The sequence below is a fragment of the Cajanus cajan genome, chromosome 9, assembly GCF_000230855.2.
Source record: "Cajanus cajan strain Asha chromosome 9, NIPB_CcT2T_4, whole genome shotgun sequence".
Taxonomy (NCBI): domain Eukaryota; kingdom Viridiplantae; phylum Streptophyta; class Magnoliopsida; order Fabales; family Fabaceae; genus Cajanus; species Cajanus cajan.
In genome coordinates this window covers 55,496,831-55,510,304 of record NC_138525.1, presented here as the reverse complement: position 1 = coordinate 55,510,304, position 13,474 = coordinate 55,496,831, and the positions used below count along the sequence as shown (strand labels likewise).

General features: G+C 34.6%; 2 protein-coding genes across 4 annotated transcripts; one reads left to right on the top strand and one right to left on the bottom strand.

The window, feature by feature from the left end:
• Nucleotides 1–985: 985 nt before the first annotated feature.
• LOC109819151 (uncharacterized) lies at nt 986–2,628 on the top strand. Its single transcript, XM_020384771.3, has one exon. It carries the CDS (start codon nt 1,122–1,124, stop codon nt 2,199–2,201), a length of 1,080 nt encoding a protein of 359 aa, XP_020240360.2. The 5' UTR covers nt 986–1,121; the 3' UTR covers nt 2,202–2,628.
• Nucleotides 2,629–3,029: 401 nt separating this feature from the next.
• On the bottom strand, nt 3,030–8,119 carry LOC109819142 (glycine-rich domain-containing protein 1). Of its 3 annotated transcripts, XM_020384755.3 has the most exons (10): nt 8,062–8,119; nt 7,813–7,876; nt 6,965–7,163; nt 6,476–6,593; nt 5,916–6,176; nt 5,162–5,620; nt 4,498–5,030; nt 3,944–4,136; nt 3,650–3,802; nt 3,030–3,549 (listed from the first exon to the last, which is right to left on the bottom strand). In XM_020384755.3, exons 3-10 carry the CDS (start codon nt 7,120–7,122, stop codon nt 3,442–3,444), a joined length of 1,983 nt encoding a protein of 660 aa, XP_020240344.1. In that variant the 5' UTR covers nt 7,123–7,163; nt 7,813–7,876; nt 8,062–8,119; the 3' UTR covers nt 3,030–3,441. The 3 variants fall into 3 exon arrangements, with proteins under 3 accessions (XP_020240344.1, XP_082920552.1, XP_082920551.1); XM_083064426.1 differs by having other exon boundaries at nt 7,813–8,086; XM_083064425.1 differs by lacking the exons at nt 7,813–7,876; nt 8,062–8,119 and having other exon boundaries at nt 6,965–7,380.
• Nucleotides 8,120–13,474: the final 5,355 nt, after the last annotated feature.

Here is a 13,474-nt window from a genome sequence, read left to right as displayed (position 1 = left end):
AATAAATAAATATAATCTATAAATTATATTTTAAAAATACAACCAACGTTTATTTTTTAATTTTTGACAATTTTTAAAAATTATTAAAAGATAAAAAAAAATATCTAACAGGATACACAATTAAAAAGAATTTTATTTAGTACGCAGATAAAAAATATTTCATATACAGATTATTCCAAAATAAAATAATTAATATGCAGATCAAAAAGGAATTTAATATACATCTACCCAAAAACATAGTTAATATCCATATCAAAAATAAAAACTTGAAAACGAATATTTTTAATTAATTACATGGATATGAATAGAGTATAAAAAAAACACATTAAATGAACAAAATTACTGGTTTTCAAGTAACGAAGCAGCTATTCTGTGCGGAGTAGGCGTATTCACACGCGGAATACAGCTATTAATTTATCATTTTAAAAATAAATAGAAATGATAAATGTTTTTTTTTAAGCAAATGATAAATGTTTTGAATACACTTTGTATCGCATTAGACAATATTTTTTTTTCATGATCAACCTATGTTATCATCCTTGAAAGAAAAAATTACATATTTTTATTAATTATATTTTATTGAAACACAACGAATTTCAATCATAAATTTGATTTCTAGAAGAAATTAAAAATATAAAATAAAATTAACGTAAACATAAATTTATCAAAATTTATTTAAATAAGACTATTAGGGTTAGCTTAGTGATTAAGTGAGGAAATAGTTAGAAATATGAGGATCTAAGTTCAATTCTCACTGAAACTATTTTTATAATTTTCCATATTTTTACAAAAAAAAAACTTATTCAAATATTAAAGAAGAAAATAGAAAAAATAAATAAATTTTTATAACTAAATTTATCAAAACTTCTTTAAAATGATTTTAAAATGAATAAATTAAAACTGATATAAAATAGTTAAAATAAATTAATGAGTCAGTAGCTATAGAGTGGCATACCTTATGAATGGGCGTCCTACTCATCGGAGTCTGACACTTTTGGGGCCTACCATACCACAGCACACCCTCCTTCTCTCATAAAACCCCCCACACACGCACTCTTCTTCTCCTTTTTCTCACTCCACACCAACCACTCCACTCTCCAAACCCAAATTCAATTCCCCTCATGGACTCCCGGGACTCCTCCCCACGCTCCGACGCCGACACCGCCGCCGCCGCCGCCACCCACCAGCCCTCCTTCGACGACCCCCCTCCCTCCCACACCAAGGTCAAGCTCATGTGCAGCTACGGCGGCCGCATCCAGCCCCGCCCTCACGACAACCACCTCACCTACGTCGGCGGCGACACCAAGATCCTCTCCGTCGACCGCCACGTCAAGTTCCCCGCCCTCCTCGCCAAGCTCTCCTCCCTCGCCAACGCCCCCTCCCTCCTCAAGTACCAGCTCCCCGGCGAAGACCTCGACGCCCTCATCTCCGTCACCAACGACGACGACCTCCACCACATGATGCTCGAATACGACCGCCTCCACCACCGCTCCTCCCCGCGCCCCGCCCGCCTCCGCCTCTTCCTCTTCCCTCTCCACTCCTCCTCCACCGCCGCCGCCGCATTCTCCGCCGCGGACTCCAAACCCGACCGCCAGTGGTTCGTCGACGCTCTCAACTCCGTCCAGCTTCCTCTCCTGGAAGGCTCCTCGCCGCCGCCGCCGCCGCCGAATCCCGATTTCCTCTTCGGATTGGACAAGCCGACGCCGGAGGACGCTCCGCCGAAGGAGAATTCAACTGCGGAGTTCGAAGAGAATCGCCAAGCGGTTAGAGAAACCCTACCCGAACCCGAACCCGAGATTAGGAACTTGCAAATCGGGAACAATAATAACGAGCAGCGGAAAATAAATAACGAGGAGAGCGCTAACGGCAGGGCTTACGGCGTTAACCAAAAGAACGCGGAGAGCGTGACGCCGTTAGTGGCGCATTCGCACGCGCAAGTGGTGCATCCCGGAACGGTGTCGTTTCTGCAAGACAGGAATAACGGGGGTTATTCGCTGGCCATGCCCACCTCGGGGAACGAGATTTATCTCATTCAGACGCCTTCTGGAATGTTCCAAGCAGTGCGGCCTGTTACCGGACCGGTGGGTCAACCGGTTTATTTTGTCCACGCGCCCGGTTCAGTTCGTTACAGTGGTTCCGAGGCTGCATCGGCGCCGGAGCACGGGTTCTCGGCGGCGGGTCGCGGCGGCGCGCGGTGGTGATATAGGAATGAAGGTCTTTGATTTGTTCGTTTTTTTGTTTTGGTACAGTGCGGGGTGATATTGGTTTTCATTTTTGATTGTGTGGGATTATATTGGTTTGTTTTGGACATTGTTTCTTGTGCATAGGTGCGTCATAGTGAAGAAGGGATTCAGGAATTGTTTTTGAGTTGAGAGTCTAATTAGTACTTTCAAATCAGTATATTGCTTTTTGTGTCAGTGATCTATTGACTAATTGTCTCCCTTATTCTTTCAGGATTATTCTTTTTGAGTTCCATAATTCCATCCGTGTTTGTCGTTAATTGTTTACTGTACTCTTTTTTTTAATATATAGACTACAGAAAAACACAGTAAAATAATTACATTTCCTGTGACCAACTTAGCCCAATTTTTTTTTTATGCAAAATAATATTTGTCTAACAATTTTATATATCATTGTATAATTGCTGTACGTGTATCGTATTTTAGTTGTATTTTTTAGACTTGTCTGCTATTCAGAGGAAGAGAAACTATTTTTCTGGTGCTGTATGTATTTTCTATAACTTGAAAGGAGAATCGAGAGATAAAAAATCATAAAAACTATAATAAAGGTATTGTATAATGTTTGGCGAACCCATAAACAATACAAGCTTTGGGATTGAAACTACTTCTCTCACTGCCCTTTGCTAATTTTTTTGAGGCATCATTTCTTTAATTTAAAGGATAGGAAAGCGACGGGAAATATAAAATAATTTGTTTTCCAACTCGAATTGATAAAATATTGTTAGTTTTAGAATGCATGTATGTTCGTGCTGTGCAGCAGGGTTATGCCCCTTCTAACCAAAAGAAAAGTATATAAACTATAAATATATTATTTTGATTTAAAATTTAAAATTCTGGCGACACTTTTTACAGGTACATGATTAGGTGACTAAGCTAGCTAGATTAGTTGGTATTATAGACTGAAAAGTACACTACAAATGGTTTGTGTCATGCTTGAACCGGTTATACCAAGGTGGCAGTACCTTGAAAAGTCATCTACGTACACATGTGTCTAAACTTCCATGAATTTTTTATTGTATAGTTATGCTTGTCAGACGAGCGAGTTGCATGAACAAAAGTGTTGTTGAACACCCCAACAACACACCTACGAAATTATGGACCAGTGGTCTATCTGGGAATTTTCTAGAGGAAAGGGACATAAGACATAACATTTGGCAAGATCCCATGTCTGTATTTTTCCGCAGCTTTTCTGATTTTCTTTTTATGCATTAGTCCCATTCGCTTTCTCACGCAGATGACTGAAATCAGGAAAATTAGATAGAACAAATGCAGATAATATGGCAGGCAACACCAGCCACTCTTCCTTGATCTGTTCACCAAACAAATTTTAAAAATGACACAAAAGAGTGATGTTAGAAGGAACAAGTTTAGATCAAGAAGAGATGTTTTCTGACGGACCAGTAAACTACCTCCAGAGATCCATATGTCAAATCCATCAAAGCTACTGCTTTTCCATAAGGATATTTTTTAGAGAATTCTACTGCTGTCATGAAGCAATTTCCTTCTTCATTTCCATAGTATCTAGTTTCAAACTCCAATTTTCTACCTGGAAAAATAATCACCTGGGAAAAAACATGTATTACGATGAACATAATATTGAACCTTAGATTAATGCATCTCTAACACAAGTCCCATATCAACTGAGTGGGATAAATTATATACTGGTAATAGATTTAAGAGTCTAAAGACAAGAATAAGGTTACCTTCCGAGTGCCTGTGAGCTCAAATACATGTTTATCTTCATCGCTGGTCTTTTTTATCTGTAACATCCAGTCAGAGTTCATCATAGACCACATTGTTCCTTTTAATTCTGCAAGAAGATGAGTTTCACCAGATGCAGTCCTGCCAATCACTTCTTTGTTGATATTACTCTTTGTCTTCTCAGTTGACAAGTTCCTATAAGCAAAAACAACATTGCAACAGAGCATCAAACTTAGTTCCCAAGCAGATGACCCAAAAATTAAGCAAATGCAGTTAGCCCATTCACAGTATCTTCAATTAAAACTACATAAATCTAACATATGCTATTTAAAAAATCAATAGTGCCTCCAAATTCCCAAGTTTATGGTCTTATCCAAATAAGAACTTGTTCATAGGATGCATTACAAGCTCATTTCACTCGTCAAAAAGCAATGATAATAGAACCGCCTTTTTAATCTAACTGTAATGGTAAAACTTGAACTCCTAGTTTACCATTCATAACTGCTAAACAACTCAGCCAGTGATATTTTGAATTTCACATGTCAATTTGGCTTACCCTTTCTGGATGCTGATGATTTCATTGCCAGCTTCATCCACAACATTTGTCCAATATTTTATTTGTTGGAACTTTCTAGGAAGCAGGAAGGAAAAGTAACTTCCTTTGAATGGATGCGTGGAAAGAAAGTGCAACTCATATGGTGCTGAAAACGGAGGAGTTAAAGACAAGCCAATGCGAATGCTAATGGGCTTTGACCAATTGATTGCAGATGTCAAATCTAACCACTTCTCTATTGGCAATTTAGATGCTACATTTTGCAAATCATCCATATTGATTGAAGTTTTTCCCAATACTTTGGTTGGCCTTACTATTCTAAAGCTGTGACTTGGGTGTGAAATGAGTTCAAGGACCAACTCTCCTTTACTTTCACAATGGAAAACAGCAACTTGTTTCCCTTGTGACTCTGAGGAAATACGTAATTGCTTCTTGGTATTGAAAACTATATCTTCTTGTTTCTTCTTGAAGGATACAACTAGCTTGCCTTTATGCCCGGATGGTAAGTTTCTCACATCAACAATCTCAAGCATTACCTGAATAAGAATCATGAACCCAAAAAGTTACAACTTACAACAGTTGATGCCCAAAAAACATGTGACAAGTTACAATGGCTAGTGCCTTCTCATGTGACATAGAAAATAGCAGAGGAAATATAGGAGGCTACCTGCACAAGCATTTTCTGTGGAATCTGAATCATATTCTGGTTTGTCTTATTGGATGGAGTAGAACTGTTGTGTATAGCATCTATTTTATACTTGTCAACAGTAAGAGGGGATGGTGGATTACCCCTGTACATTGCTCCTGCCCTCCAGTATCTTGAACCAAATGTCTCTTCCCATTGTGTGGTAGTTTCAGAAAAGCCAACATCCAGCTTTTGGCCCTTGGTCCTATCAGAATCTGTGTCATCATGTTCTAGCACTTTGCCCATTATTGCCACTAGATCGTTACAGTAAGACGCAGGATGCAATTGGTGAGAGTGCCAGATTAGGTCAATGTCATAAGTTGGAACACAGAAGCGATTTATACGCCTTTCTCTGTTCCTCTTGATCAAATGCAGAAACCCCTTGTATCTGGCTACAGCTCCTTCAAGAAAAGTATCTTTATTCCAATAAGGCCTGGAAACCTGTCATTAAAGTTGGAGACTAATGGATAAGAATAAGCTGGTACGTTTGCAGTCATTTTACTGATAAAAGTAATTTCAGTATGTACTTTACCTGAATGCAAATCTCCTTTACTATAATTGAAGTGTCACTCCCAAACTAATTTACTACTGTACTACATAGTAATTTTGCTACCAATAAAATGTATGATCAACTAGTTATGAGCATTGGACACTGGCTTATTTCTTTATAGTACAGTTTGTAGGTTTGGTAGGTATTGACAAAACATGGCACTGTAAATCTAAATTTCTTAATTACCTGATAGAAGAAAGTAGTCTGTCTTTTAACTGCTGAAATCAAATTATAGTTGGTGGTGGTACTTTCTTTGGCTTCCAATACTTTCTCAGCAAAATCTTGCACTGAGTCATTGTTCAAATCAAGTTCATATGGCTCACTTGGATACATTGTCTCCCAGTGTTTCTCACTTTCATCTTTGCTGGTTCCCTGAGTTGAAGACACCACATTCGAGTTGCCTAGTATTCTTCCATACAGTTCCATGCAGTCAGTCTTGTAGCGCACCTGACAAATATGTGCACACGTGTTGAAGGGTAATTCCACAATTTCAACATATTTTTAGGAAACAAGTTCACAAATTAAGGGAAAGGAGAAAATTTACATACAATTTCATCGATACCATTTATGTTCTTTAATCAGAATTAAAATTTCAATTCAGTAATCCATGTCTGTGTAATAAAGGTTTTCATTAAAAAATTATGCAAATTATTGAGATGAAACTCTAATTTTGATTGAAAATCAGTATCTAAGTTTCATATAGAGAAAAAGTACGCGTGATTTTGATTTTCGAAGCTCAAGCTTACCGGATTAAGCCTATGACAGTGCCAAATCCATTCACAATCAAGAGGCACAACCAAAGGGTCTTCTGTCACTGGTGACTCAGCATGTTTGGCTAGTAAAGGAAGCCAACAATATTTATACCTACATTGATGAACAAAGACATGCACAAACACTAACAATTAAATAAAGGTGAACTTACAACAGAGAAAACATACAGTTTACAGACACCGACAGATATCCTTGATTTCAGTTACATGCCTATGTAATAGTTCCTAAAATTACTGAGTACTAATTAATCTAGTCTCTAAATTTATAAATATACCATTTTATTCATTAAAATTATCAAACGTCAACTATGTTAATCTTTACTTTTTGGATTAAAATAATTGCCAATATCATTTACTAGTTAACAAACAACAATAACCATTGTTTAAAACTTTGTAATATAAAAACTAGTTACAATTTCAGGAAATAACTAGGTGTATTGATTATAAGGGTATTTATATATATACCTGTAAGTTGCTCTGTGTAAAACTGGGCCATCATAAAGGCAACGATTCCTATCAACCTCTGCCAGAAACAGAAGCTGTTGTTTAGCCGTGGCTACGAGGTCTTCGCTTAAGAACATATTCTGGGCTTCGGCCCACTCCAGCTCTTGCTGTGTCTCCATTAGAAATTAGAACTATTGGTGGCTCAACATCACCTTCAAAACTATGCAGGACAAAGAGATCATGGTAGACAACGTTTAAAACATTGAATCAACTTGGCAACGAAGGTTCCTTAACTTTCAGTTCTTTTTTCCTCCCAATTACCCAACACTGTCAAGTTTTATGAATTTCCCTTCTCAGTTGTTATTATGTACCGGCCACCAGGTTAGAACGAATAAAAGTCTCAGTTGAAACTTCGTAACATAAGCCACGCGGATACTAGGATCATAATATTTGATTAGATAAAGGATGTTAAATGGCTGACCCAAACTGCACCTTAATTGACCAATAACTATCATTCATTTTATCGCGTGTCATGTTTATTATATATAATTAAAAGTTTAAATATAATTTTTGTTTATGTAATTTATTATTTTTTATTTTTGTTTTATTTTTAATCTTTTTATACCATTTCAAAAATAATCTTTATCATTAATATTACAAACTAAATATATATTATATTTGTTGTATTTTACATTACTATTATCACATAGGTAAATTAATTTTTATTTTTTTAAATAATTTCAAAATACATTTCAGTGCAATTAAATCCTTACTCTCACCCAAAGATTTATTTTAGTTACAAGATAGAATAAGCCAAACAATATAAATTAAAAAAGCAACAAAGCTAAACACGAGGCACTAAAACTCACATAGCATCAAAACCTTCACTTGATGATGGTTCCTCCTTCGCCAAAAAAACTGCACTCGCATTTCCTTCACGCAACACATGAACAATGTTACAGTTCTAATTCCTTCCCACCGATTTCTGAATTCACTCAATATATGTTGCATATCTATGAAGATTGTTAGTCGTCCCTATAACTAGTTAAACCATGCACAAACAATCTGTCTGACATAGCACATGAGAAAACCATGTACAAACAATCTATCTGACATACCACATGAGAGTCCACATTTCCAGCAAATCTCCAAGCCCTTAAACTAAAGCCATTATTTTCGCATGTTTGGAATGATAATGTGAGTTGAACCCGGTGGATCAATTCGCTAACTTGCCTAATTTTAGTTAGTTAGGTTGGACAAATAAATCCATTAACTAGTTTAACCCATCCCACTAACTTAATGAGTTCAACTTGTCAATTTGGTGGGTCAAACTGTCAACCACTTATTTTTTTTTTTTAAAAGATAAATTTGTAGTGAATTTATGTTAGGCCAATTTTTTATTTCTTATTTTAACTTTTTTAAGGTAATTATTCTCATTTTATATGAAATAGAAGTATATTGTTTTAATCACATTTTGTTTACTAGTACATTTTTATATATAATATCTTTTTTTTAATAGAAATATATATTACTTAGTCTTTTTTATGAAAAATATAATACCTCTAATTAATTTTACAAATAATGATAAAATATAGGTTGAAGTAATAATGTATATTGAAATATTTCGATTGAGGTTTTTTTTTTAAAAAAAAAAATCAGGTGGGTCAACTTGTCAACTTATCATTTTTAATCCACCAACTCACTAAAGTAGGTCAACCTAACAACTTATTGCTAAGTGGGATGAGTTGCATTTTTCAACTCATTTTTTTTTTTGTGGACTAACCTACTCCGTCCCGCACTTCTTATTTGATGGGTTAACTTGCCTAGTCCCATCTTAGGTAGATTAACCCACTTTTCCATCCCTAACTATTAATGTTACCAAAGAAACCAAAAATGAACTTTAATGTGTGATCACTCACAAAAAGCATCGAAACTCGCCTCTCTTAAATTACCCATAACACTATCATCCACAATAATTTAGATAAATTTTTTCAAAATATTTGTATCAATTAAAATAACTTCTTTGTAATTAAAATCATCTTATACATTTATAAGTGAGTTCAAAAAAAAAAAAAATATATATATATATATATATATATATATATTACCTTCTCCAAAATGTTAATTTTAACATAGGTATAAGTTAATTTTGCTCTATAAAATTTATTTGAATTATTTTTTCTTATTTATCTTTTATAGAATAATTTATTCGGATAGGTTCAAAATTGAATAAAAAATTAACTCAATTTAACTTGTGATGAGTTGACCGTTACAAATAATAATAATAATAATTCACAAGTTAATTTATCAAATAAAAATAATTTAAATATAATTTTATAATCACAAAATATGATTTTATTAAATTATCTTAATATATTTTTTAATAAATTATTATTGTGAATTAAATAAATATAGAATAAACGGAAAATATAAAATATTACATCTAAGAAAAAATTATATAGATTGAGTTACACCGATTGTTTGCTAATTACTCAATTCAACCTGTTTAGTGGGTTAAATAAGTTGAAAGTGGGTTGAAATCTGCTTCAAATCCCTAGACTAGAGCGCGGATGTTTGATGCAAAATCTTCTATCAAAACTTCTTGATTCTGGCAAAGAATACAACTGATGTGTTTTTTTTTTTTTTTTTTGGAACAGAAGTTTTTTGATTTTGTTTTTCCATGGACCAACAAATGCACTTTGTTGGTTGTTTCACGATACGTGTTTCCTTGGATTTGACATAATTGATTGGGTCAATATCATAAGTTGGAAATTTGATACTTGTTTTGGGAAACTTTTGAATGATACCAATAAATTATTGGATGCGTGATTTGTTTGGAGAGGCAAAGGTGAATGAATTGAAGGCAAAATAATAATAATAATAATAATAAGGAAGAAATGATTTCATCATAAAATAGATAAATAAATAAAATGAAAATGATAGTTATTTAGTAAAATGAGATTAAGTGAGAACTAAAGAGAAATTTTTTAAAAATTGTAATTTTATGTAGTTAAAAATTTATGTATAGATAAATAATTTAGAATTTCTCTTTTTGACATATAATATTTGATTTTAAAATTTTTGATATAATTTAGTAGTATAATCAATTATGCTAGTTGATGTAATCAATTATGTTACATTGTTTCTAAGGAGCATTTTAACTGTATAATTGACTATGTAAACAATTGCATAATAGATTTTGAAGTTTTGCCAACCATAGTTGATTATGGTAATTCTCATGCACAAATAAGATGTCATGATAATGGATTAGAATCCTATCATAGTTGACTATGGTGATTTCTAGCACACAAATTATAAAGTTCTAAGTTTTCAAAATAAATTAATAAGAATTTTAAATAATTAATTGATTATTTTATAATTATGAGAGTTATTAAATATATTGAAATATTTTAAAATTTCTTGTTATTAGTTAATTATAAGAGAGAAGTAAGTAACTATGGTTAATTTATTTTATTGATGGGTTAAATGTAAGTTAGGGTTTTTGAATTTTCTTTATATAGAAAAGTTACATTAGAGTTGTCTCATGCGTCTCATATATTTTTTTATCTATGTTTGTATGCTCTAAAGAGTTGAGAGAAATGGAGGCATTTGGAGATGATCTAGAGATCTACACCCAACATTTGGTATTCACTGAGGTAAGAGGAGAATAAGTAATCTCACTCTAAAGTGTGAGTTATCTGTAGGGTAGCTAGATTGACCCTTAATCTTGTTTTGTTTATGTATATTGTGTGAAGGGAAACCCTAAATCATAATTATAACTCGTGGTTCTATATTTCATGTTGTTCTTATGTATTCTAAGTATAATAATTGATAAGTAGTCATGTTTATAGTTATATAACCACATATAATCATAAAATATATGGGTGCCTATAGATTTCTATGGGAGTTATAAGGAGTGAATAATCTAAATTTGTAAGGAAGGATGTATGTGAGAGTGTGGATTGATGGTTTACTAGTAATTAATTATGTTTGTCATACATTTTTATCGATTGAAACTTGTTTGATTGTTTATGGGTTGCTTTGTGTGATTTTTCAAACTTGTTTTAGAAGCGTCGTTCTTGATATGATGTTAGGTGCCATGAGTTGCCATCGAGTGTGATAATGAGAGAGCAAGGGGTACTTTATGTGATGTTGACAATGGGCATGAGAAGGTTTACATCAAGCGAGGGAGCTCCAAGGACTCCTTGTTGTGAATTCGTTGGGCACAAGAGGGTTATGCCAAGTGAGACCTCTCTAAAGAGAGAAAGGTGAGCTCTTTGTCTAGATTGCGGGGCATAGGATACCCCACGCTAGATGTCACCATGTTCTTGTGTATATATTGCCTTATAAATGTACTATGATATTTTAATGGAATGAATGTATTGAGTTATTGTTGTTTGTAGGATAAGATTCTAAGAATAATTTATTGTTGATAATAGAGACATACAATATGTTGTGTGCGAACCATGTGATGGTTATATGATGTAAACTTTAAGTTGAATTTAGCCGCATGAAAGTCTAGGTGAGATTGTCTAGCCAATTGTGCTAACTATGTTGCTTGAAATAAGTAATAATATAGGGGATTAGTATGTTATGATGAATGTGTGGAACATGAATTTGCATAGAGTATGGTATGACATACATTATGTATATCAATTGTTTTTGTGATGGGTATGATGCAAAATATTTAGCTAGAGAAGGTATCCTTTATGTAATAGTTTAAGGATTCATGACCTTAGATAGTTAGGTTTGAGAGTCCTAATTCTATCCATTCTGTGTGTGGGGTGTAACTTGGCCAACACTATTATCCCAATGCACCCTGATGCATACCCTCCTAATGTAGAGTGTTGTAATGCCTTGACCTGACTTGTTCTCCTAGGCTACTCTAATTTGGTCTTCAAGCAATAGTTAAAATATCTATGTCCATTACATCATTATGAATATAATTGTCGAATGTTGAATAAATGTGAATTATCAATATAACTCATGTTGAATTGTGTAATTATCGGGATGTTTGATTGTGCAATTATTTATCAATTGATTTTTTATCTATATGTGGTGTTGTTAAGTCTCAATTTTACCTCTTTTTGGATGAGACTTATACAAGATTTAATGATCAAATTCTTCCATTCTTTGTATCATTGCATTTTAATTGTTCTCATTTTGGTTTCTTTTGTATATGCAGGTATTCAAGTAGAGAATTGAGGAAAAAAGGGTTAAAGGAGTGGAAAACCTAAGAAGCTAAGGAGCAGAGAAGAGGCTCTGCGCCGGGCTCAATATAATCTGCGCTGGGCGTGACAAAAACAGAGTATTTCATCTCTGCCAGGAATTAAGCCGGGCGCAAAAGGAATTAAGCCGGGCGCATTAAGCCGGGCGCAAAAGGAATTGCGCCGGGCTTGTGCTGAAACAGAGAGTGCTTGACTTCTCTGGAAGAACTTGCGCCGGGCGTGAAGAATTGTGCGCCGGGCGCGGAACCCTAATCTGATCTCCCAGGCTCGTATTTAAAGCCATTTTCGGGGTTCTTTTCCCCAATTCGCCCAGGGGCGCCTCCAGGAGCTCTGCAGGAGGGATTCTCAGGCTTCGGAAGCCTCCCACGGTGGATCATTCCTTCGGTTCTTCCTTTCCTCTTCCATCTCTATTTTAGTTTTCCCCTCTTTGTTTTGAGAGGTTCTATCCATTGTATTGGGGTTTTGATGTAACCAACAAACTGTATTGTAATCCTTTTATGTTTAATGTTATATATGTTTTGCTTCATTCCTGGTTGTGTATGATTCTATGCTTAATGCTTGCTTTGGCTTGATCACCCTTTGCATGATTTAAGGTTTCATTGAGTATTGGGAAATATCCTTGAAACTAGTTATGAACATATGCCTAGTGGGAATTGTACCTAGGGATAGGGCTTGACCCATTAGTAGTCTTAAAACCCTAACCGGTAATGCGGGTGGAGGTATTGAGTACTCAAGGGATTGATATTCAATATTTTGCACCTAGGCTCTTTCTCTAAGGAATTAGGTCTGAGTAAATTTATGGTTGACTGAACAATGAATGTAACAAGAGACATAGGATTCACTAGTGTTTGTTTGGTGAAATCAAACCCCCACAACTTCAAGTGTCCATTTTACCATTTCTCACTCCATTTCATTTCTAATCCATTTATTTGTGTTTTAACAATTCCAGTAGTTTTGTTCTTAAATTCATATTCATATTTATTGGGATTGTTCTCAAGTCACAAGTAGCCAATGAATGCTTAGTTTACCTTCTAATCCCTGTGGATACGATATTTTTACTACTTGTACGGCCGGTACACTTGCCGTGTTTGAGTCCGTTGAGGGAAGTAACCTAATCTATAATTATAAATAAAAGTACTTCAACGGAATTCTCAACAGGTGTATATATGTATTACTTGTTGCGTGTGACTACCTGGACATAACTTACACTTATAGTCAAAGTGAAATATTTTACACCTTTTTTTGTCGATTTTGGTGTATGTTTGAAGGTGAGATTCATCATGAGGATGATGAGGTTGGAGAC

What these genes read in the sequence shown, in the direction of transcription:
- LOC109819151 (XM_020384771.3), top strand. Translation starts at nt 1,122, where the DNA reads ATGGACTCCCGGGACTCCTCCCCACGCTCCGACGCCGACACCGCCGCC.
- LOC109819142 (XM_020384755.3), bottom strand. Translation starts at nt 7,122, where the DNA reads ATGGAGACACAGCAAGAGCTGGAGTGGGCCGAAGCCCAGAATATGTTC. An exon ending in ATCATCAGCATCCAGAAAGG is followed by an intron (nt 4,137 to 4,497) that starts GTAAGCCAAATT and finishes TTTTGCTTATAG; the next exon opens with GAACTTGTCAACTGAGAAGA. An exon ending in TGACATATGGATCTCTGGAG is followed by an intron (nt 3,550 to 3,649) that starts GTAGTTTACTGG and finishes TTTGGTGAACAG; the next exon opens with ATCAAGGAAGAGTGGCTGGT.